This window comes from Quercus lobata, chromosome 2 (assembly GCF_001633185.2).
Source record: "Quercus lobata isolate SW786 chromosome 2, ValleyOak3.0 Primary Assembly, whole genome shotgun sequence".
Lineage (NCBI taxonomy): Eukaryota > Viridiplantae > Streptophyta > Magnoliopsida > Fagales > Fagaceae > Quercus > Quercus lobata.
Window position 1 is genome coordinate 102,650,895 of NC_044905.1, and position 24,119 is coordinate 102,675,013.

A 24,119-nucleotide genomic window follows, 5' to 3' on the forward strand; every position below is an offset into this window, starting at 1 on the left:
CACCGGCACTGCATGCAAATCTTTTCTTTCAATTACTAAAAGCTATTCCTTTTTTTATCCATAACATAGTTTCAGCTATATGCTGTTACAAATGTTATTGATTGTATTGATTGTTATTGATTGTATTGAAGAGTTGAAACAAATTCGTAAGGTACAATCAATGATCTGATAATTCATTTGTAGATTAGATTTACACAATCGCAGAAACCACACTGTAAACTTTCATTGTGATCATCTGTATTAGAGAACTGAAACTATGGGTGGTTCCATTTTCTTTTTTCTCGAATCCAAATCGTTTGAATTTTCTGTGGAAGAGGGTGGTACTTTCTTCTTGTTATGCATTTTTGAAAGATATAAGGATTCTCTCCGATCGGTTTTCATGGGAAAAGAGAGTGCTTTACGGTTGCTTACGTATATTGAGGATCACTTGTCAAATACCCGTCCTGAAAACTTTGCTAGAACCTTCAGGGATGGTAATAAGGTTTTGATTTTGCAAATGGGATTCAATGCACATGGAAGCTTTCTTATGATCTCTGAGCTTCTTCATGGTCGTCGGAAGGGCCTCATCATTGTACCAGAAGGAAAGCTGGGTAGTGGGTGGAGAGGTTTTGGCTTTCATCTTCGCAAGGCCATTGCTCCCGTCTCTCCTGGCGTCAAATCGCCATCTCATTCTGCCCTGTTTCCGTCAATGCAAAAGTTCAGAAATCATAAGTCCTTTCTGGCGGTAGCGGTGGAAGGTGACCGGAAAACCTATGGTGGTAGTGGAACAGGAAAGCTTGCAATGCCCAATATTCAAAATTCTATCAAATCAAATCTAGCTCCCAAGTCTAGATTGAGCAGTCAGAAGTCTCAGAGCCTGGATTTGCGCGATAGGGGTGCTGGGTAGGTAAGCGCGGTTCCTGAGGCTGAAGTCACGCTTAAACTTCAGGATGACGCTCTTAAAGTTGCTGATTCTCCTTTCTCGCTAGAAGTTTCTTTACATTTGGTACGTGGGCTGAATGGTAAGTGGGACATTAAGTGTTCAAACATTAAGGAAGTGGGTTGTTCTGGTGTTGGGCCCTTGAAAGATGTCTTTAAGCCCAATGCTCTTGCTGAAGCCCCCCCACTTAACCCACCTTATGTTCCTAAACTTAAGCCTAAGCCCTCGTTGGTCTGGCAACCCAAAAGATCAGCTTGTAAAGAACTTAGTCGTCTGACCACCAGGAGTTGCCCGTCGCGAGAGACCCATTCTCCAGGTTTGTTACGTCCAGGCGCGAGATCCTTCCAGTCTTCGTCGTGCCCTTCGACTTTGCCTCTGAGGTCGTCGATGGTCTCCGATGTCACCGCTGCCCATTCTCTCAAAACCGACAAGTCCGTCGAAGCCAGGTTTGAGTCACCGGCGCCGACTGACTCGAATCTAGTTTCTGATATAGTCGAGTCTGAGCTTCTCGCCTCCGACGAGTCCGAGGAGGCCAGGAATGGGTCGGCTTGCTCCACAGTTCACGATGAGAGCTTAGTGCTTGACCCCCGACTGTTTCTCCAGGAGCATTCCGGCAATTTTGACAAGAAATGGGGAAACTCGGAGCAATGGGTTCTTGAATTACGTGATGGGAGGAGGGTTGCGGTTCCGGTGTAGATTGCTTTGCCTCCTTGTGAAGCTACAGAGGTTTTGGAAAATCAACAACAGCTTGTTACGTTGGAATCTTCTGAAGTCACGAACATGTCATTGGCTCTTTTCGAAGAAGATGATGTATTGGTGGAGGATTGGGCTTCGGATTCCTTCTCGGAGGAAGCTAATCAGCCCCTAGTTGTTGATCCAATTGCTTTTTCTCTACCCTTGGCCAAGGAGAAGCAGTCTCTTGTAGATGAGGATAGTGTTGTGGGTGTGGACACTTCAAGGAGTCAGGAACCTTACTCCGATTGGTTTCAAAAGAGATTCAATAACTTTGATAGCTTCCTTGGCACGTCACTTGTGGGTTTAGAAGATCAAGCAACAGAATTTTTATTGGCTGTTGAAGCTGAATTATATCGGAGGGCTGAGGTGAACAAGAAATCGTGTGGTTCAAAAGGTTCGGGGGTGAAAGGTTTAAAAGAGTTGAAAGGGTTGTTTAGTTCCATTAATTATGGCTCTTCATCTGCTAGGCGATGTGGAATTAATAGGAATCGGGTTCTTTCTGTTGCTCAATGAATTTTAAAGCTTATTTCCTGGAATGTCAGAGGTCTGAATGAAGTTCACAAGAGGCTTTAGATTCGTAACTTGTTGCGATCCTGGAAGGCTGATATTGTGTGTTTGCAAGAGACCAAACTAGAGTGGATTACTAGAGGTACTGTTCGAAGTATTTGGAGTTGTCCTTATGTCAATTGGTTGTACCTGGGCTCTGATGGTGCTTCTGGAGGAATTTTATTGATGTGGGATAGCCGGGTTGTGGAAAAGGTGGAGGAAGCGGTGGGGCATTTTTCAGTTTCTTGCAAGTTTAAAAATGTAGGCGACCAATTTGAGTGGGCTTTCACAGGTGTATATGGGCCTAATTTGAACAATAGGCGTAGGTTGATGTGGGAGGAACTAACCAGGCTGATCAGTTGGTGGGATTTGCCTTGGTGCCTTGGAGGGGACTTTAATATTATCCGCTTCCCTTCTGAGCGTTTGGGGGCTGCCAGCTTCTCCAGGGCTATGTTTGGATTTTCTGACTTTGTTTCTTTGCATGAGTTGTTGGATATTCATATGGAAGGGGGCCTTTATACCTGGTCCAATACTTCCTCAGCTTCTAGGCTAGACCGGTTCCTTTTCTCCCCTCTTTTGGCTGATCACTTCTGTCAGTTCACCCAAAAAAGGATGCCTAGAGTTCTTTCTGACCATTTTCCTATTTCGTTGGAGGGTGGGTGTCAGCGAAGAGGCAGAATTCCCTTCCGTTTTGAAAATATGTGGTTAAGGGTGGATAACTTTGTAGACAAAGTGAAGGAGTGGTGGGCTTCCTATTTGTTCCATGGAACCCCTAGTTTATTCTTGCTAAGAAGTTGGCTGCATTGAAGTCAGACTTAAAAAAGTGGAATGAAACTGAGTTTGGCAATGTCACTTTTAAGAAACAGGCTCTTTGGAGTAAGTTGATTGATTTGGATGCTAAAGAGGAGATTCATAGTCTATCTGCTGAGGAGAAGTTAGCTCAAACTAATCTTCGTTCAGATATTGAAAAGTTGACTCTTATGGAAGAGACTAGTTGGAGACAAAAGTCCAGGGTGTTGCATTTGAAAGAAGGGGATGCCAATACCAGATTCTTTCATAGAATGGCTAATTCCAACAGGAAAAATAATGCCATCGAAAGCCTTATGGTTAATGGTACTTTGTCGTCGGATCAGGGTATAATTGCAGACTACGTTTCTCATTTCTTCATGAATTTGTACTCTGAGCAGCAGGTTGAGCGGCCCTTTCCGGATTCGTTGGTTTTTCCAATGATATTTGGTGAGAATGCGGATTGGTTAGAAAGGCCTTTTGAAGAGGCGGAAATCTTTGATGTTATTCAAAGTTTTCATGGTGATAAATCAACTGGTCCTGATGGCTTCCCTTTGGCTTTTTTCCAAGCTTGTTGGGGGATTGTTAAGCCGGATCTCATGGCTGTTTTTCATCATTTTTTTGCCAATGGTCAGTTTGAGAAAAGCTTAAACACAACTTTTGTTACTCTTATTCCTAAAAAACATGCAGCTAATGAGATTGGAGATTTTCGGCCCATTAGCTTGGTTGGGGGGGGTTTACAAAATTATTGCTAAAGTTTTGGCTAATCGTCTCCGCTTGGTGATGGGGGATATAATCTCAGCATCTCAGAATGCTTTTGTGAGGGGCAGACAAATCCTTGACCCTGTTCTTATTGCTAATGAATGCCTTGACAGTAGATTGAAGTCCGGGTTGCCGGGGCTGATTTGTAAGCTGGATGTTGAGAAGGCTTTTGACCATGTAAACTGGAATTTTCTGCTGCAGATGTTAGAAAGAAGTGGCTTCTCTGCCAAATGGAGACAATGGATTCGCTTTTGTCTTTCTTCTGTCCGCTTCTCCATCTTGATCAATGGCTCTCCTTGTGGTTTTTTTGGTAGCACCAGAGGCTTGAGGCAAGGTGATCCGTTGTCTCCTTTGTTGTTTGTTTTGGTGATGGAAGCTCTTGGTCGAATGTTGGACAAAGCAGTTCTTGAAGGTCGCATGTCGGGCTTTAGTGTAGGTAACTTGGAGGGAAGATCCATGGCGGTGTCTCATCTCCTCTTTGCAGATGACACGCTTATTTTTTGTAAGGCTGATTTAGATCAGATTTTGATCCTTCGCATGATTCTTATTTGGTTTGAGGCGGTGTCTGGCCTTAAGATCAACCTGGGCAAGTCAGAATTGGTTCCGGTTGGGGTAGTCAATGATTTTGACCTTTTCTTGGTTGTTCTTGGCTGCAAGCAGGGCTCTCTCCCTATGAAATATCTAGGTCTTCCTTTGGGTGCTAAATTCAAGGATAAGTCTATATGGAATCCTATTCTAAAGAAAATGGAGAGGAGATTGGCGGGTTGGAAACGTTTATACTTATCTAAGGGAGGTAGAGTCACCCTTATCAAAAGCACCCTATCTAATCTACCCACTTATTTTCTTTCTTTGTTTCCTATTCCTGCTAGTGTGGCTAATCGAATTGAGAAGCTCCAGCGGAATTTCTTGTGGGGCTGTCTTGGAGATGATCCTAAAATTCATTTGGTTAAATGGGCTACTGTTTGTTCTCCTATTTCTTCGGGTGGCTTAGGGATAAGGAAGATTAGACTTTTCAATGAAGCTTTACTTGGGAAGTGGCTTTGGAGATTTGGGGTTGAGGAAGATGCCCTTTGGAGGCAAGTGATAGAGACAAAGTATGGTTGTATGTGGGGGGGCTGGTGTTCCAGAGCTGTGATTGGCCCTTATGGTGTTGGTTTATGGAAAAATATCAGTCAGGGATGGCCTTCTTTCTCTCGCCATATTCTGTATGATATTGGTGATGGGTCTAGAGTGAAGTTTTGGCAAGACCGGTGGTGTGGAGAGACTTCTCTTGTTGTTAGATTTCCAGACTTGTTCAGATTTTGCAGGAATAAGGATGCCAGTGTGGCTGAGCTTATGATGTCCGCTCATGGTGTCCTCTTTTGGGATGTGAGATTCATTAGGAGTGTGCATGCTCGGGATCTAGAGGCTATGTCCGTCTTCATGGCATCTATTTATGGTTCGCATATAAGGGGGCGAGGTGAGGATAAAATGTGTTGGATTCCTAACAAAGTTAAGGGTTTCTTGGTTAGTGGTTATTATAGAATTTTAGCTAGCACCGCTTCCATTGGGTTTCCTTGGAAAAGTATTTGGAAGCAAAAGATTCCCTCTAGAGTAGCTTTCTTTGTTTGGACTGCTGCTTTAGGGAAATGCTTGACGATTGATAATTTACGTAAAAGGAAGGTGTGGATTCTGGATTGGTGCTACATGTGTAAGAGAAATGGTGAATCGGTTGACCATCTATTTCTTCATTGTCCTTTTGCTTCGGATCTATGGTCTATGGTTTTGGGCCTTTTTGGAGTTTCTTGGGTTATGCCGCACTCTGTTCTGGGGCTGTTCTGGTGTTGGCAAGGCAGCTTTGGTCGTCATCGAAATGGTTATATTTGGTCCATCATTCCTCATTGCTTATTGTGGTGTCTTTGGAGGGAGAGGAATAGTAGATGTTTTGAAGATACTGAGAAATCTATTCCTGACCTCAAGCTTCTCTTTTTTAGAACTTTAAGGGATTGGTTGTTTGCTTTGCAAGATAAATCTTTCCCCTCTTTTATTGATTTCCTAGACTCTTGTAATTTTTGTATTTGATTTCTTTTCCCTTGTGCACTCCCTGTGCACTAGGGTGTCCCCTTTTTTATCAATATATCTTTTACTTATAAAAAAAAAAGGGGTAATTACGCTAATCCCACCTGTGGTTTGGCCCGAAATCATTTTACCTATCCGTGGTTTAAAAAGTGTTACTTTACCCACCTGAAGTATGTTCCGTTTGTTTTCCATAACCCACCTTTGTTAAAATTAGGGGTAAATTGGTATTTTGCTTAAATTTTTTGTCTCTCTCCTCCCAAAACAAAAAATAGCACAAAAATGCAAGAGAAATAAGATCAAAAAGTGGTATTTGTTTCTCTCTCCATTCACACAAATTTTGAACATGAACAACATACCAAAAAAATAAAACCCAGATCATGAAGAACATACCACTTTTTGGGTATGTTCTTGAGAGTCTGGTAATCAAGCATCACCGACCACCCAACCCCATCTTCGGACTCTTTGACCTTCACCTTGTTGTAGAACCTCTTCCCCACTATCGAACTAGTCATAAACGACATCGGCATCGTCACGGACGACGACGACGTTGTCTGGGAACTGGAGCTCGACGCCTTAACGTAAATGTTGCTGTTGTTGTCGTTTTTGCGGGTTTTACCATCGAATGAGAATGTGAAGGTCGAGGAAGATGGGTCCTGGGATTGGGGCTCTTGGGCGTTGGCAATGGAAGTGAAGAGACGAGTTTGGATTTGGGATTGGGATGAGAATGTTGTGAAAAATTTTGGGTTTCTTTTGATGGAGTTTAAGGTTTTGATAATCAGTGAATTCGCCATTGAATTGAGATTTTGTTTTCTGTGCTCTGGGTTTTGCTGGAAATGTGTTTGGGGTTTTGACTATTTTTACTTCCCAAAAACACTTTTGCATTTGCAAAGGAATTTTGCTCTTGGAAAAGCTTTGGGCTGGTCGGTCAGTTCGGGGTTTGGGCCTGTGTTGGATATTATTTTTGGGTTTAACTTCTTGTAATTTTTCAGATTTTTGGGCATGTTCTTCATGTTCAAGATTTGTGTGAATGGAGAGAGAGAGACATACCACTTTTTGATCTTCTTTCTCTTGCATTTTTGTGCTATTTTTTGTTTTGGGAGGAGAAAGACATAAAATTTGAGCAAAAATACCTATTTACCCTTGATTTTAATAGAGATGGGTTACGGAAAACAAACGGAACATACCTCAGGTGGGTAAAGTAACACTTTTTAAACCACGGTTAGACAAAGTGATTTCGGGCCAAACCACAGGTGGGTTTAGTGTAATTACCCTTTTTTTTTTTTTGTTGTTGCATGTTATCCCATTTGGTTATAAAATCTACTAAAAGTTGAAACTATCTGTGCTTTGTATACATTATAAAGATAGAGTCAATAGAGATAAAGCATATTGGTGTGGGCCTAGATATGCTTGCTGTGGGGCATTAACTTTTTGAAAAAACATAAAACAGAGAGAAATGTACGTGTCATCGATGATGGAATTTATATTGCAATATCTATGGTTTGAATTAATAAGTAAATAACCAGTGGCTGCTCGTTTCCATTATTGTGGCAACCAAAGATAGAATTCTATTGGTACTTTCTTCTTATTCTTTTTACATTCATATGTGGTGTTTACAAATTACTTGATTCCAAATTTGTCCTTTCCAAATTTCATCCCATCTAGTAATTAGTGATTAATGATTGTTAGCTTATTAGGTTATTTGCTTATATATAGTTTTTTAAAACCTTACTTACATCTGTATTTTTTGTCAGCCTCAGCAAATAAGTTTTTCTTAATTAAATTCATAAAAACCACTGTTTGTTTCATTTTTATATGTTGTTTATAAAGTTCATCCACAAACATTTCTACAAGTGATTTAATAGAGAGATTGGAGAATGAATTGAAGCTTATGCAAACATATGACCCAAAATTTAGCTTTTATTAAACTTATCTGTTTTACCTATATTTAATAAAATAGAGGATTATAAGCATCATAAAAGATTTGATAGGATTATCAAATAGTCAAAAGATTATGTACCGCAAATTTGGTTATGTACAATCCATTTATTATTATTATTATAATGTTGTTGTTGTTGTTGTTGAACTAAATTACTTATTTTTGTTCATTTTCAAGTTACTGTCCCATCATGCAAAATAAATATTTAATTTTTATTAAGCTGTTAGCAACTAGTTAACCTTTAAAACCATTAAAACTAATTTGCATTGGATCGTTCTAAAGTCTAAATAATCTCCTATTTCTTATCAAAAAAAAAAAAAAAAAAAAAAAATCCTATTTAGATAAGCATATGCATGTTTGAGTCTAAGAAAAACTGAGAACTGAAACTCGGATTTTTTTGCCCTTTAGGCAGTTTATTCAAACAATTTCGTTATGTGGCCCAAAAGCAAACTATTTAGTTAAGTAGCATCTCGAGTTTTTAAGACTCGAGTTCCAAGATATGGCAAAAACTGACGTGGAAAAAGAATCCATGTGGAACTCAAGTCTTAGCCTTTAAGAAAATCAAGTCTAGAGACTTGAGTTTCTTAGAGACTCGAGTTCCTTTTGAAATAAACTCAACATCTCAGTCTCTCAACTTTATTAAAAAGAGAAACAATTCGATGGAGAACAACATCAGTTTAAAATGCGGCTAAAAAGAAGTTACTGCAAAATTTCCCTAATGGGAAAAAAAATTAATACCACATGCATTGTGCAGAAACATTAAGTTTGATTTCTGGAATACAAATTCTAAATCTGATTATTTTACTATTTCTAAAATCAAACAGTTAACTATCAAAATAATGATAATTACTTATTCCTGAAAATTACATAATCTTACACTAAGAGGAAAGGGGGAAGAACAACATAGCTGATCTACACTAACAATATCATAGCCACATCAATGAGAAAAAATTCACATAACCCATATCTACATGTGCTTCCCTAGGCAATGTGGGATTCCATGGACTGCAATACCCTCTTTTGGGTCTCTACACAAATGGCTTCTCTATGGCATTTTCCCACCATTGTTGGAGAGTTGTGGAAAGAGATGTCTTAGCGGTTTTTGAGGAGTTTTATCAACACAGCAAGTTTGAAAAATCTCTTAATGCTACCTTTATAGCCTTAATCCCTAAGAAGAATGATGCTTCTAATAATTGAGACTTGAGACTTCAGACCTATTAGCTTGGTGGGGAGTGTTTACAATTTGAAAGTGGTTTTAGATTAGTTGATATATGAATCTCAGAATAGTTTTATGGGTGGTAGAAAAATCCTTGATTCAGTCCTTATTGCCAATGAGTGTGTTGATAGTTGAGGGATGAGTAAGATTCCGAGGGTGATTTGTAAGCTAGATATTGAGAAAGCTTATGACCATGTGAATTGGGAGGCTCTTTTAGATTTGTTGAAGAGAATGGGCTTTGGGGAGAAGTGGTGTAGATGGATTCGTATTTGTTTTTTTTTTTTTTTTTTTTTATAAGTAAGAAGAGAATATTATTAATAAAAGAAGAGCAAGAAAAACAGCAAAGAGTTCATGGTAGTGAACAAAAAAATAGAAGGAACAAAAAGACAGAAGTAGCCCCTAATCTATTCTAATAGACGAAAGAAAATTCATAAAGGTAAAACAATTGGAGAAACCCCAACATTGAGACCAATCAAAGAGGGTCCGCTGGCAAAGCTCTAATAACTGAACCACAGTTTTCCCCTCATCCTCAAAAGACCGCCGATTTAGTTCAGTCCAAATAGTCCACATTAAACAACCTAGAGCCAGATTCCAAATATCAGAACTATGCTTCCCAAGCCAAAGATACCAACAAAAAAATAAGTCCACGATTGAACCTGGCATGACTCAATTGATCCCAAACAACCGAAGCATATACATCCACAAAGAATGAGTTATCGGACAAAAAAGTAGAAGGTGATCCACAGATTCCGCATTACAACAGCACATACAACAACGATTCACCAAAGGGCGATCACGAAGCATAAGGTTATCCAAGGTTAGAATCTGACCATGAGCTGTTGTCCACATAAAAAAAGCCACCCTTTTAGGAACCTTAAATCTTATGATAAAAAGACCGAGTATCAAACTTTCCATTTCCATTAAGATCCCAACAAAGCCTGTCACACCCTCCACCCCTAGAAATTCGGGTTTGGATGAAATGAAGTAGGGAGTAGGAATCCGCTAACTCCCAATCATTAAATTCCCTATAAAATCTTATAAAATCAAACTCCACACTCTGTCATTATCACTCACTAAAGGGCTTAACACATCATAAAAGCAAGCCTCCTTATTGACTGAACACAAAAATAACTGAGGATAAAGAATTTTAAGAGGAACATCCCCAGTCCACTTATCACACCAAAAAAGAATACGTGAACCATCCCCCACCACAAAAGAGAAATGCTTAGCGAAAGTTTCCCACCCTTTGCTAATACTCCACCATAACCCACAACCATGAGCCCTACTACGAGCTCTAGTGCACCAACCCCTTTTTCTCTCCCCATATTTCATGGCAATGACCCTTCGCCACAGATGAGTGGTTTCTTGGCCATACCTCCAAAGCCATTTCCCTAATAGGGCCTGATTAAAAGACACCAAATTCCGAATTCCCAAACCACCCAACTCATGCGGTAAGCAAACCTTTTCCCAAGCCCCAAAGGATATTTGAAACACTCAACTGATGAACCCCACAAGAAGTTCCCCTGAATGCATTCCAATCTAGTCGCCACAACTTTGGGGATAGTAAAAAGGGAAAGGTAATAAGTCGGAAGGCTTGAAAGGGTACTTTTCAGCAAGGTGAGTCTACCACCCTTTGACAAATAAAGTTGCTACTATCCTGAAGGCTTCTTTTCCATCCTCTCAAGGATTGGATTCCAAATAGAGGCTGTTTTATACAAAGTTCCTAATGGCATACCCAAGTAAATCATAGGCAAACTACCCACCTTGCATTGAAGAATATTAGCCAAAAACTGAATGTTACGCACCTTCTCAATAGGGACAATTTCACTTTTCCCCACATTCACCTTCAAACCAGTAAAAACTTGAAAACAAGTCAACACCAGTCTAATAGAAAGAATTTGCTCTCTAGAGGCATCACAGAAAAGAATGGTATCATCAGCAAATAACAGGTGAGAAACACGGATACCAGTAGAGTTACTAGGACCCGCTTGAAAACCCTAAATGAAATCACCTTTCTCAGTTTTCTTCAGGATACGACTTAAAACTTCCATGATCAAAAGAAAGAGAAGGGGAGACAAAGGATCACCTTGTCTAAGGCCTCTGGAGCTACCAAAGAAACCAACAGGAAATCCATTAACCAGAACTGAGAAGCGAACAGTAGAGATACAAGTCTTTAGCCATCTTCTCCATCTATCCCCAAAGCCCATCCTCTCCAACAGATAAAACAAAGTGTCCCCATTCACATGATCATACGTTTTCTCAATGTCTAACTTACACACCACCCCCAGATTACGACACTTCAGTCTATTGTCTAAACATTCATTAGTAATAAGCACTGCGTCCAAAATCTGTCTGCCACCTACAAAAGAATTCTGTGATTCTGAAATAAGTTTATCCAGCACCTGCCTCAATCTGTTAGCCAAAACCTTAGACAAAAGTTTATACACACTGTCCACTAAGTTGATGGGCCTAAAATCTTTGATATTCAATGCATTATTTTTCTTGGGAATCAGAGATAGAAAAGAAGCATTCAGAGACCGTTCAAACTCTGAGCTCCTATGGAAATGATCAAAAAAGGCCATGACATCTATTTGTATTTGGATTCGTGTTTGTATTTCCACAGTTCAGTTTTTTGTCTTGGTCAATAGGTCTCCAATTGATTTTTTTGGTGCTTCAAGGGGTTTGAGACAAGGGGACCCGCTGCCTCCCATATAATTTTGGTTATGGTTATGGTGGAGGTGTTCAGTAGGATGTTGAAGAGAGTGGAGAAGATAGGTTTACTTTGTGGTTTTAGGGCTGATGGTAGGCGAGGTGGAGGGGAATGTGTTTCGCATCTTTTGTTTGCATATGATACAATTCTATTCTATGATGCAGATGTGGAGTAGATCCTACTTGTTTAGATGTTTCTACTTTGTTTTTTGGCTGTGACAGGCTTGAAGGTGAACATGCTTTAGAGTTAAATGGTTCCTATAAGGGAGGTGAATAATGTGCATGCTTTGGTAGAGATTTTGGGTTGTAGGGTTAGGGCTTTGCCTATGTTTTATCTTGGCATGCCATTGGGGGCGTCCTATAAGTCACCTTCAATTTGGTATCCTATATTGGAAAAAATTGAGTGGAAGTTAGCTAGGTGGAAGAAGCTGTATTTATCAAAAGGTGGTAGATTGACATTGCTTAAGAGTACGTTATTTAGTCTCCCTACTTGTGTGGCTAACAAAATTGAGAAGTTGCAAAGGAATTTCCAGTGGGGTGATTCCAAGACACATTTGTTAGGATGGGATAAGGTGTGTATGCCTATTGCACAATGGTGGTTTAGGAGTAAGGAAATTGACTACCTTCAATAAAGCCTTACTAGGGAAATGGCTATGGCGTTTTAGGATTGAGGAGACACAGCTTTGGAGGAGGGTGGTAGCTTTGAAATTTGGGGAAGAGTGGGGGTGGGGGGGGGGGTTAGACTTCCAAGTTGGGTAGGGGTGTTCATGGGTGTGGCTTGTGGAGAAGTATTCGGATGGGTTGGGAAGTTTTTAGCAAAAACATCCAGTTTAAGGTTGGGGTGGGGAATAGAGTGAAATTTTGGACAGATCAGTGGTGTGAGGATTTACCTCTCCAATTGACTTTCTCGGTTTTGTATGAAATTGCTACTAACATAGTGGCCTCAAAAACATCCAGTTTAAGGTTGGGGTGGGGAATAGAGTGAAATTTTGGACAGATCAGTGGTGTGAGGATTTACCTCTCCAACTGTCTTTCTCGGTTTTGTATGAAATTGCTACTAACAGAGTGGCCTCTGTAGACTCTTCTTTGATATGGCAAGGGGTGGGGGACATGAGAAGTTGAGATGTTCGTTTCGTTTAAGGCCCTAATGATTGGGAGGTGGATGTAGTGGATGATTTCCTTTGGTTCTTGGCATCCAATTTACCTTAAGCAGATGATGGTGATCATATGAGATGGAAGTTGACAAAAAATGAGGATTTTAACATTCGTTTGTTTTATCATAAGTTGCGTGGTTCTTCTTTCGTTGTCTTTCCTTGGAAAGGTATTTGGAAGGTTAAGGAACCCTGACATGTTTCTTTCTTTTTTTGGATAGTAGCTTGGGATAAAGATTCTTATGGGTGATAACTTGCAGAGTAGGGGTTTTGTTTGTTTGTTTGTTTTGTTTGTACGTTCGTTCGTTCGTTCAAGTACACTGGGAGTGTACATGGAAAGGATTACATCAAGATCGGAAATTACAATGATCAAGCATAACAAAAAAAAATTAGAGCAAGAAAAAGAAGTGAAAACAGAACACCAAGCAAATAAAGAGTGGAGGAGGAGAGATTTAATCTCATGAATCGACTGTTTCATCCCCTCAAAGCATCTACTGTTCCTTTCCCACCAAAGACACCATAACACACAATGTGGGACAGCCCGCCATAGGCTTATGTTGCGTTGTCTACCAAATGGACCCTGCCAAGAAGCAAATAAATCTGCAACACTTTGAGGCATCACCCAAATCACACCAAAAAGGCTCCAAACCATAGACCAAAGCTCAAAAGCAATGGGACAATGAAGAAGAAGATGGTTTACCGACTCCCCACTTCTTTTACACATATAACACCAATCCATGACGGGTACATCCTTATTCCACAATCTATCAAGGGTCAAAATCTTGCCTAAGGCAGCAGTCTAAGAAAAGAAAGCAACTCTAGGAGTGATGTTTGAGCGCCACACAGGTTTCCATGGAAAGAGGTTGTCAGTGGTCAAGAAGAGGGATAAATAGAACTCACTAACCTTAAAGCCCTTATTCTTTGTCGACTTCCAGCAAAGTTTGTCTTGCCCCTCACCAGTGTAAAGGTCATAGAGTGTATAAGATTCCAAAAAATATCAAATTGTTCCATCTTTCAATTTTGGGGCTCTCTATAGAATCGAAGATCCCAAAGTAGTCGCTGATTAGGAAAAGACATGACATCTGCAAGATAGGAATCCTTGTTACAACTAAAGCTATAAAGTTCTGGAAATGCCTCCCGAAGAGTACAACCCCTACACCACAAGTGATGCCAAAGTTTAATTCTACTAACATTGCCAACTTTGAAGATGATGGATTTATAGCTCTCCACAGACTAACACCATAAGCACCTGTTACTTCTTTTGTACACCACCCACCCCAAATATTCCCATACTTGATCTCGATATCCCGCCGCCAAAGGTGGTTTGTCTCTATGCCGTACCTCCACAACCATTTACCAAGCAGAGCTTAGTTAAATTTTCTCAAATTCCGCACACCCAATCCACCAGACTTCAAGGGGCTACACACCTAGGCCCAATTAACCAGATTGAATTTGTGGGACTCGTCAATACCACCCCATAAAAAATCCCGCTGGAGTTTCTCAATGCGATTTGCAACATCCACCGGAATAGGAAAGAGAGATAGGTAATAAGTAGGCAAAGTTGAGAGAGTGCTTTTAAGTAGAGTAAACTTACCACCTTTTGATAGATACAAACACTTCCAACTTGCTAATCTTCTCTCCATTTTTTCAAAAATAGGGTTCCAAATTACCCTATCCTTAAATTTAGCTCCCAACGGAAGTCCTAAATAAGTCATTGGTAGTGAGGACTACCTACACCCTAAAATGGCCACCAGCTCACCAATATTTAACCCATCACCAACTAGCACCAATTCGGATTTAGCCAGATTAATATGCAACCCTGACACAACATCAAATGAAGATAAAATGTCTCTCAATTTGCCAATCTGAGTAGGTAAAGCATCACATAAAATTAGGGTATCATCTGCAAAGAGGAGATAAGTCACCATTAAGGGGGTATGAGATCTGGGATCCATAGAGAATCCTGAGATATGACCAGCCAGAACAGAAATCTATGACGAATATTCAGAAAATGTTCTTCCCAATCTGAAGATAGTAGAAATCTGTCAAGCCTAGAGTGCGAAGCTACCTCTCTAGAATTAGACCAAGTAAATGTACCCCCTTCCAAAGGCAAATCTATAAGATCTTGTTCAAAAATAAAATCTGAAAAATCAATCATAGCAGATGTGAAGGGACCTGAACCAGAACGCTCTAATGGAAATCGCACTACATTAAAATCACCACCCAAGCACCAAGGCATACTCCACCAACTACGAATTCCAGCCAGCTCCTCCCAAAGTAATCTCCGATCATGAGCAGAGTTTGGACCATAAATACCAGTAAAAGCCCATTCAAACTGACCCTCTACATTTTTGAATTTACATGAAACAGAAAGTCGACCCATTGCTTCATCGATTTTTCTACAGTCCTTCTATCCCACATCACCAAGACTCCCCCAGAAGCACCAATAGAGCCCAAATAAAGCAGTGGCAGCCCCACAAACTTCGTATCTCTCTTTTGGATATGAATTCCATTTTTGTTTTTTGAAGACAAATAATATCAGCACCCCTAGCTTCTGATCATATTTCGAACCCGAAGTTTTTTGTCTCTATCATTCAGCCCCCTAACATTCCAAGAGATTATTTTTACATTCATTGAGGCACCACTAAATCTCGATCCCTAACTACACTGCTTGAAGCAGAGTCCTCAAAATTCCTAGAGCTTAGTAAACTCTTCAAATCCCTACTGCCTTTTGGTACCCAGTTTGTTACCTTTCCTTCGAGAGCTCTCTCCCTGCACAATAGATTTCTTCTTGGCCTCTACGACTAAAAACAACCCAGTAATTTCCGCTTTGAAACCTTCCAAGGAACTCCCCACAGATTTCCTGAACGCTTTAATTCGGTTGAGAACCCAAGGTGATAGGTTTGTGGAAGCATCCTCCACCTCCAAATGGACATCAGGGTTGGCCACGGCCAAAGGTTGGACAAATAGGGGCTCCTCCATTGCTACCCCTTAAATTATATTCTCCTCAGTGTCCCACAGCTCACACTCCAAACCTGAGACTATAGAGACAGATGAAAAAGGTAAAGAATTTGTTATGGGAGTGGAAGTGTGATGTAGTTTGCTTATAAGAGACGAAGATTGCTAGCATGGATAGACAGATGGTTTGTAGTTTGTGGAGCTGCTCGTACGTGGATTGGGTTGCTTTGGAGGCAGATCGGACTATTGGTGGGGTATTGATTGTGTGGGATAAGAGGGTCTTGGAAAAGATGGAGGCTATGGTTGGTACTTTTTCAGTATCAGTTAAGTGGCTAGGGGTGGTGGATGATTTTATATGGGCATGCTCAGGGGTTTATGGCCCAAATGACAACAATGAGAGGGGTCACACGTGGGATGAGTTGGTTGGTATTCGGCAGTACTAGAGGGTACCATGTGTTGCTTTGGGGATTTTAATATTGCGCATTTTCCAAGTGAACGTATGGGTGGGACACGTATGACCTTGGCTATGGAAAAATTCTCTGAATTTATCGAGGATCTTAATAAAATTGACTTGCCTTTGGAAGGAAGTAGCTATACTTGGTCAAGTGGTAAAGATCAACCGTTGATGTCTAAGATTGATAGAGCTTTGGTAACTCCTAACTGGGAGGAACACTACCTGGATGTTATTCAAAGGATTTTACCTCGTCTTATTTCAGATCACAGTCCAATTCTCTTGGAGGCAAGGTGAATGGTGAGGGGGAAAAGTCCATTCTGGTTTGAGAACATGTGGTTGAAGACAGATGGGTTTGTGGATAAAGTTCAATCCTGGTGGAGTTGGCATTCTTTTGTAGGTACATCTAGTTTTGTGCTTGCCAAAAAATTAAAGACTTTGAAGTAGGACATTGTGCAGTGGAATCGTAGAGAGTTTGGTAATGTAGATTGTCAGAAGAAACAATTACTGGAGAAGTTGAAAAATTTAGATGCTAAGGAAGGGAATCTTGGACTTACTGATGGGGAGAAATGTCATAGGGTAGATTTGAGGTCCTAGGTGGAGCATCTTCTTTCTTTAAAAGAAATTTCCTGGAGACAAAAATCTAGGATGTTATATATCAAGGAAGGAGATAATAATACTAAGTTCTTCCACAAGGGGAGATAAATGATGTGCATGTTGAAATTTTGGGTTGCAAGGTTGGAACTTTTCCTATGTCTTATCTTGACATGCCGTTGGGGGCTTCTCACAAATCCCCTTCAATTTGGAATCCTATTCTAGAAAAATTTGAGCGAAAGTTGGCCGGGTGGAAGAAGCTGTATTTGTCTAAGAGGGGTAGATTGACATTGTTTAAGAGCACGTTATCTAGTCTTCCGACTTATTTTCTTTGGCTATTCACTATTCCTACTCATGTGGCTAATAGAATTGAAAAGTTGCAAAGGGACTATCTGTAGGGTGATAGCAAGACACATTTGGTAGGATGGGATAAAGTATGTGTGCCTATGGCTAATGGTGGTTTAGGTGTAGGGAAACTAACTACTTTTAATAAGGCTTTATTAGGGAAATGGCTTTGGTGGTTGTGGAATGAGGAGACTTAACTTTGGAGAAGGGTGTTAGTTTTAAAGTTCAGGGAAGAGTGGGGGGATGGACTTCTAAGTTGGGCAGGGGAGTTCATGGGTGTGGTTTATGGAGAGGTATTCGTATGGGTTGGGAGGATTTTAGAAAAAACACTCAGTTTGTTGTTGGGACGGGAACTAGAGTGAGATTTTGGTGGGATGGGTGGTGTGGGGATCAACCTTTCTAGTTGGCTTACTCGAGGCTATATGGTATTTCTAGAGATAAGGAGGCCTTTGTTGAATCTTTTTTGACAAGGGTGGGGGAGGGGGAAAGATGAAGTTGGAATGTTTGTTTCACTTGGGGAAATTAATGATTGGGAGATGGAGGAAGGGGTGAACTTTATTCATTTCTTGGGAGCAAATGTTCCTTTAATGGATGTTGGAGATCGGATGATTTTAAGCAATCAATTATTAAATGATTTTCTAGACCAAAACATTCACAAGGATAATATTGATGTCCAAGGTCCATCAACCGGATAATTTGTTTTAATATGCCTCCTCATTGAGTCATTGCCAATGAAAAGTAATGAAAATCCATGTAACCTACGCTTAGAACATTTTTAAACAATAAGAATTCATCCATATGAATCCCAATAGGTATTGTATGCTTGTAGCATATAAAAGAGTGCAAAACCATATAAAAAGTGATAACATATAAACATGTTTCAATGAAACTAACTACTTTCAATAAGGCCTTATTAGGGATGGCGGTTTGGGAACTAGGAGACTCAGCTATGGGGGAGGGTGGTAGCTTCAAAGTTTGGGGAAGAGTGGGGGGGATGGACTTCTAAGTTGGGTACGGGAGTTCATGGGTGTGGATTAAGGAGAGGTGTTTGTATTGGTTGGGAGGATTTTAGCAAAAATACTTAGTTTGTTGTTGGGATGGGGAATAGAGTGAGATTTTGGCAGGATGGGTGGAGTGGGGATCAACCTTTGCAATTGGCTTTCCTAGGCTGTACGGTATTGCTATTGACAAGGTGGCCTCTGCTGAATTTTTCTTTGACAAGGATAGGGGTGGGGGAGAGAAGAAGTTGGGATGTTCATTTCATCCGGGACTTTAATGATTGGGAGATGGTTGAAGGGGTGAACTTTCTTCATATCTTGGGAGCCAATATTCCTTTAATGGATGTTGGAGACCAGATGAGATGGAAGTTGAAGCCTAATGGGGATTTTGACATATGGTCGTTTTATAACAAGTTGCGAGGTTCTCTTTTTGTTGCCTTTCCTTGGAAAGGTATTTGGAGAGTTAAGGTCCCTCGGCGTGTTTCCTTTTTCGTTTGGTCTGTAGCTTGGAATAAGATCCTCATGGGTGATAACCTGAGATTGAGGGGTTTTGATTTTGTAGATTGGTGCATTATGTGTTGTCGTTGTGGGGAGACGGTGGATCACGTACTACTTTATTGTGAGATGGCTTATCAGTTATGGAGCTTTGTTTTTACAACTTTTGGATTTTCATGGGTCATACCTAGATCGGTTCTAGATTTGTTTTTTGGTTGGTGGAACTGGTTGGGGAAGCATTTGTCTCATATCTAGAATTTAGTTTTGTTGGGCTTACTATGGTGTCTTTGGAAGGAGCAAAATCGGCAGACTTTTGAGGACTTGGATAGTTCCGGAGATCAGATGCTTGCTTCTTTTAGTGGAACTCTATTTGATTGGTCTCAGGCTTGGGGGCTCACGACTAGTGATTTTCTCCCTTCTTTTCTTAGCTCTCTTATCTTTTGTAATTAATTTGCTGCCTGGTTTTCTTTTGTTTCTTTTCTCTTTTTTCCTTTTCTTGTAATTTTTGGTTTGCTCTATGCTTTTCCTGCATAGAGTAGCCTTTCGTATATATATCATTCTTACTTATAAAAAAAAAAAAATACCGCTTGGTGTTCACATGACAGATTTTTTAGTGTCCAGATAAATCTCAAGTATGGTAAATTAAGTTTCAATTAGTTTTAGTTATATATTTTTTAACTTTAATTTAAATTCTATTTTCAAGAAAAAATTACTTTTAGTTATTGTGACTCACGCCATTCAAAATAATTTAATTCAAATTTTCTAATTCTTAGTTTTTAAGATAAAACTACCTGTAACCTATGGGGAGTTATAGCTTTTTCCTTTTTTTAATCTCTCATGTCAAATATTCTAGGGAATGCTTATCGTGTCATGTATATGGTTTTTTTCTTAATGGAAAATATATATGGTTACTTTTTTGTTTTTAGGAAATATATTTTTACTCATCTAACTATGCCTTTAGATGACTATGGTTTGACTTCATTAATTCGATTTTGTTAGAGAAGTATTTAAAAGAGAATCCAATAAATAAAATTGAAAACGAGGAGCTCAAAATCTGGTTTAACCCTCATACACTATATTCCATATATATAAGAATAAGAGAGTAAGTACAAGAAATAGGGAACATTCTCAACAATGATAGCTGGTGAGGGACAATGCAGTGTTACTAATCATGCAATAATAACTCTCTAACAATCCCCCTAAAGTTGGAGTATGTATATATCATATAAGCCCAACTTTGAAGAAATATATTCAAATCGACTCCTACATAATGACTTTGTAAAGATGTGCACAAGTTGATCTTCAAGCAAAGTTGAGGTGTATTTCAAGCAAATTTACCAGAGCAAATTGAGGTGTATTCTTTTTGATAATGTAGATTCAAAACAAATACTTAGTCTTGTGGAGAAAAATGTTGTTGATTTATAACATGATAGTATTTTATATGTTTTTTTATTTATTTTCAAAGTATTATTCTAATGTTTTATAGGTACTGCAATTTAGGTTCTTATGAATGTAGATATTAATGCAGACACATCAATGTTGCACGCAAAGAAGATATAATTCAATGAGTGGCCAGTTTGGAGGTATTATTCAACCCAAAACACAAGATTAATTTCTTCATTTGATTATCCGAGCTATCTTTTCAATGGCATAGCATGGCTATTTACACTACAAAAAGTTAGTAATGATAATATCATCGTATCTAACTACTCCTAATCATACGTATAATTAAATTAGTCACATGCTAAAATAATTACAAAGTAGCTCTAATACAACACTTATTCCACATGTCTAACCAACTTCTAAATCAATTAAGCACATGTGGCATGCCTAAAATATTTGATCACATGTTCTAAAGATAGCCTTGCTCGGCCATGTGAATTTTCTTGCTTCAAATGCATTGCATCAGATATTTGTAACTTATTTTCATCATGGGAGCTTATGTGCAATTAATTGTGAAATTTAATCTAGTCTCTTTCCAGCATGGTAGCGTAGGAATGTCCAGAAATATTTTTTTTTGAGGAATGTCAGGAAATGCAACTACAATGAAAGTCAATAAATATAACTAAATTCTTGTCAGTAATTATTGTCATAAGATCAAATATTTATACAATAGGGTCTCTTGATGTTAACAGCTTAAACCATTGTTGAATGTATATTTTCTATTAAATTATTTTTCTAAGCCAAATAAGACACAAAAAGTCATTATAAACAGTAAAATGTGAGATTATGTTTGTCAAAATTAACAAATTTGGGTGCTTATAAATGTTACAAGTTAAAAAAAATATTTACATGGCCTCATAGCCCCACTTTTATTGCAAGTCTGAGCCTATTACAGTGATTTAAAGGAGACAGCCTTTGTATTATTTGTATTTTTTATTTTTTATATTTGGTTATTAACTAAGGGTCCGTTTGGATACAGCTGAAAACTGAAAAACACTGTAGTAAAATAATTTTTAAATGTGTGAATAGTACCGTGTGATCCATTTTTAATGAAAAAGTTGCTGAAAAGTGTAGTTTGTGGGACTCATGAACAGTGCACGAGAGCACTGTTCACAGGAGAAAAGTCAAAAAGTTACGGCTGGGAAAAAAAAAAAAAAAAAAATATGAAACCTCAATCGGGCATACACTGGGTTGATCTGGGTTTTATTAGTGACCACAAGAAACCTCAATTGTGACTAGTCTTTTTGGGGTATAAGTTAGATGTGGCTAACGTTTTTTCTTGAGTCTTTATAAGGGTATTCCCATATCATTGGTCATAATTCAAGACTACCTTTTAAGAAGGTAATATTTACATGCTATGGTTCACATCTTTGAGCATTTCTAGGCAATCGTCTTAAGTTTTACTCTCTCCATCTCAATTTATTTGTCCTGTTTGAAAAGTAAAATTTTTTAAGAGATCATTTATTGTCTTGTTTGCCTTATAAGAATATATAAGTTTACAAAACTACCTTTAAATAAATTTATCAGCTTTTTTTTAAAAAGAGTTATTCTTAATGAGGCAACTAAAAAGGTGCCCCAATTAGATTGATTTTTTAAATATTTGTTAGTTTTCTTTTCAAATAGTTTTGAAAATAAAGTAGGGGTATAATAGGAATATTAGTAAATTAATGACTTTTATTTTTAGAAGCAGGACAATATTTTGGGATATTCCAAAATGAAATAGAGGACAAACAAATTGGGACGGAGGGAGTAGCATTTAGGATCGAAGATTGGGTAGTAATTTCCAAATTTTGAACATTTTTTCTCTAAAATATACATCAATTATGGATAGTGTCTTTATAAAATATTCACATTTAAAATTTACATATTGAATTTTGCAAATTAACTAGGTGCAAATACCAATTAGATAAAACTTAACAAATGTGGATTCAAGGAACCTTAGTGGATTCAAGGTTATCTTTTTGAAACAAATTTGTTTTGTTTTTTGCGTGCTTCTGCCTACATCATATACCATGTAGTACTAGAAACCAACCAAAATCAGGGATTTCTGGCACAAATCTAGACACATATCAACCAAAGGAAAGCTTACCCAATCATAGAATAGAGACAAATCATACCAAATAAGGACGATTTTAAGCCATGATAGATCAAATTGGCACCCAAGATGGGAGGTCTCATGGTGTTGTGAGAATTGGAGTTACAGAAGGGGACTACCATGTGTTGTTGTGTGTTACTAGAGGACGAATAGACCCACAGGTGAATTGTGGTTAGGTAGCATCGTCATAATGTCACGTTGACCACGAAAAAGTTGCCTGAGCTACTTGACTCTCCTAGCTAGTAAATCTCGGTTGGTTGTGGTTGTCAGTGTGGGGGGTTTGAACTATCAATGAGAGACGACTATGGTGATGGTCTCTAGCAGTGAAAATCTAGTAGGTTGTGGTTGCCTGGGTTTGTGGCGTGGGATGGATGGCTCTGATACCTTGTTATTTCAGCAAGTTTGTTTAGTGTTTAATTAGTTAATTACCCTAACACACATAAACATTATTTGTATATAAACATGTTGTTAAAATTGGATTATTATTTTGTCTCTGACTTATGCTAACTTAACACTATTATAATGTTCTGAGGTGATTCCACATGCCACTCTTTTCCATGAAAGAGTATCTAGGGTGCTAGAGTACCTCGAAGGTGGTGTTTTTTGTGGCCTGTAGCTTTATGAAAATTTTTGACAATTGATAGTCTTCATAAGAGGCACCTATTGATAGTTTATTGGTGTTGTATGTGTAAAAGGTGTGGGGAGTTGATTGATCATTTGTTGCTTCATTGCTCTTTGCAGCAAGTAATTTCATTTGTTTTTTCATTTTTTGGAATAGTTTGAGTCAGGCCAAAATCTGTCATTGAGCTCTAGCTATGTTGGTAAGGACGATTCCATTGCCATGGCAAATCATAAGTTTATGTGCTATGTGGAAGCTTTGGTGTGAAAGAAGCATGAGTACTTTTGGTGGTGTTGAGCAATCTAATTTTGTAATCGAAGAGTTTCTTTTGAGGTTCCTTGTATATGATTAGATGACTGCCTTGGATACCATTCCCTTGTTGTCTTTCATTAATGTTGTAGATGTTCTCTTTGTGATTGTACTCTTTGCAAATGGATTTGAATGTGACCCTCCCTTTACTTTTCTTTTCTTTAAAAAAAAACAAAACTCCAATTAAGATTTAAAGAGCTCAAAGACACTCCAATTAAGATTAACAACGGGTTCCAACTCATTTGGTTAGTATTTATCAGTGACAGAGCTCAAAGTAGGCGGACGGAGGAGATCTAGGGCCTTTGGGATTGAATTAAGAAGAACGTTGGAACCTTCCCAATATGCATTGGGTGGGCCTTTGGGATTGAATTAAGAAGAATGTTGGAACCTTCCCAATATGTGTTGGGTGGTCCGAAATTTTTATTGTCCAAGTCTAATCAGTTTTCAGGGATTCATTCTTCTTGGTTTTTTGTAGAAATGGTGAAAGCTCCTGTGCAGGCAAGGTTGAATCACTCACAGTAGCCCTTCATCAGAGAAGCGGAGAAGAATCGAGTAGTGGAGAAAAAAGCACACAGGTGGTGGTTTTTGAAGATCAGGCTGGAAAATCTTTCTCGTCAACCATGGGTGGTGTGGAGCGTAGAGAGCATGGTATTAATGGGGAGAATAAAATTGAGGCAAAATTTCTGGAAGGAAATAGAGTCAGATTCCCTTTGAGTTTTAATTTGAATTCAAAAGATGTTGATACTGGGAAGGAGCGAGAAATTAGGTCATGGTTAGGGAAAGGTCCTGATTGTGGAAGTGAATGAGAATGGAAAGAGGCGGGTATCCTAGGATTGTTATAACTGTGGTGCACAAGCTGTTAATTGGGTAGCAAGGGGACTAAATCTACTTAGTTAGATACTATGGGGATGGGCCCTTTGACTTCAAAAGCCCACTTACCCCTAATGGGTATTAATAAGACTTATTCTGGCCCGTGTTTGTCAAGCCTTAGTGT

The 24,119-nt window shown here is 39.0% G+C and overlaps 1 protein-coding gene across 6 annotated transcripts in view; it reads left to right on the forward strand.

Moving 5' to 3' along the window:
- Positions 1-24,119, forward strand: part of LOC115977623 (disease resistance protein At4g27190-like) — a 42,968-nt gene that overhangs the window by 1,373 nt on the left and 17,476 nt on the right. For 4 of the 6 annotated variants that reach the window (XM_031099590.1, XM_031099587.1, XM_031099591.1 and 1 more), the window contains one exon: positions 20,160-20,242. In XM_031099590.1, the coding sequence (XP_030955450.1) occupies positions 20,182-20,242 (61 nt within the window). In that variant the 5' untranslated portion in view covers positions 20,160-20,181. Of the gene's footprint in view, positions 1-20,145; positions 20,243-24,119 lie in introns of all 6 variants that reach the window. The other 2 variants (XM_031099589.1, XM_031099592.1) reach the window with 2 other exon arrangements.